This window comes from Triticum aestivum, chromosome 1D (genome assembly GCF_018294505.1).
Source record: "Triticum aestivum cultivar Chinese Spring chromosome 1D, IWGSC CS RefSeq v2.1, whole genome shotgun sequence".
Classification (NCBI taxonomy): Eukaryota; Viridiplantae; Streptophyta; class Magnoliopsida; order Poales; family Poaceae; genus Triticum; species Triticum aestivum.
Window position 1 is genome coordinate 2,741,262 of NC_057796.1, and position 1,090 is coordinate 2,742,351.

A 1,090-nucleotide genomic window follows, 5' to 3' on the forward strand; every position below is an offset into this window, starting at 1 on the left:
AACCACAACAACCATTCCCCCTACGACCGCAACAACCATTTTCCCAGCAACCCCAACAATCACAACAATCATTTCCCCAGCCCCAACCCCAGCAACCCCAACAACCATCCATCCTGCAACCACAACAACCATTTCTGCAGCCCCAACAACAATTATCCCAGCAACTAGAACAAACAATTTCCCAGCAACCCCAACAACCATTCCCCCAGCAACCACACCAACCTCAACAACCATATCCACAACAACAACCATATGGGAGTAGTCTTACAAGCATCGATGGCCAATGAAATGAAGACCTGTAATACAAGACGGATGGATCATCGTTGTTTAGTCAATGAGTGTTCAATGTAATGATGATAAATAAAGTGATGTGCACCATAATGTGTAACCCCGACCTATACTAGTTCAAACATGGGAATAAAAGACAAAGGAAGTTCTTGTCACAAAGACATCACTCATAATTGTTAGATTCATGCCATATTTAGTTTTTCATCCCTAGCTACAATCTCAGTCTTATGCATTATCTACCTATTTATGTAGTGAAGTCATATGAACCTAACATAATTAATTGATGCAAAACTTGGTTTAAATTGAAAGCTACATTGTATTAGCAAAATCAAATATCATAATTGGGTATGTACAAAGTAAAGGACACAATTCATTGGATTTTGTAGCAAATAAATTAGTAGCATACCATGCATTTGTCTAGAAGATAAGGGTTGTTGTCATACTCAAGGACACAGTTGCATGTGTACCCTAGATCATTTGTGGAATTCACGCACTTGTTGCTGCTGCCACTGCATGTGTAATTAGCCGTGTTATTATGTTTGGCATCTTCACATGGACTCACATTTCTTATAGCCCAATCAACCACCATTGGTACACTCTAAGGTGTGTGCCATTGAACGTGGTGTTGCTTATGTGTGAAGTGCTAAAGTTGAATTGTGTTGTCTCCATTAGCATTGCATAGCTGCACCGGTTGAACTCCCAGATTTTACTTGTGTTGACTGACTTGAAGAAATATATATATAGTAGTTACGTGTCTTCCTTGGTATCATAGTATGGGATCAACCGATACTGGAGTAGCATC

The 1,090-nt window shown here is 39.7% G+C and overlaps 1 protein-coding gene across 1 annotated transcript in view; it reads left to right on the forward strand.

The window, feature by feature from the left end:
- LOC123179782 (gamma-gliadin-like) overlaps nucleotides 1-447 on the forward strand; it is a 1,253-nt gene extending 806 nt beyond the window's left edge. Inside the window, exon 2 of the mRNA XM_044591660.1 lies at nucleotides 1-447. Coding sequence (XP_044447595.1) covers nucleotides 1-287 — 287 coding nt within the window. The 3' untranslated portion in view covers nucleotides 288-447.
- Nucleotides 448-1,090: the final 643 nt, after the last annotated feature.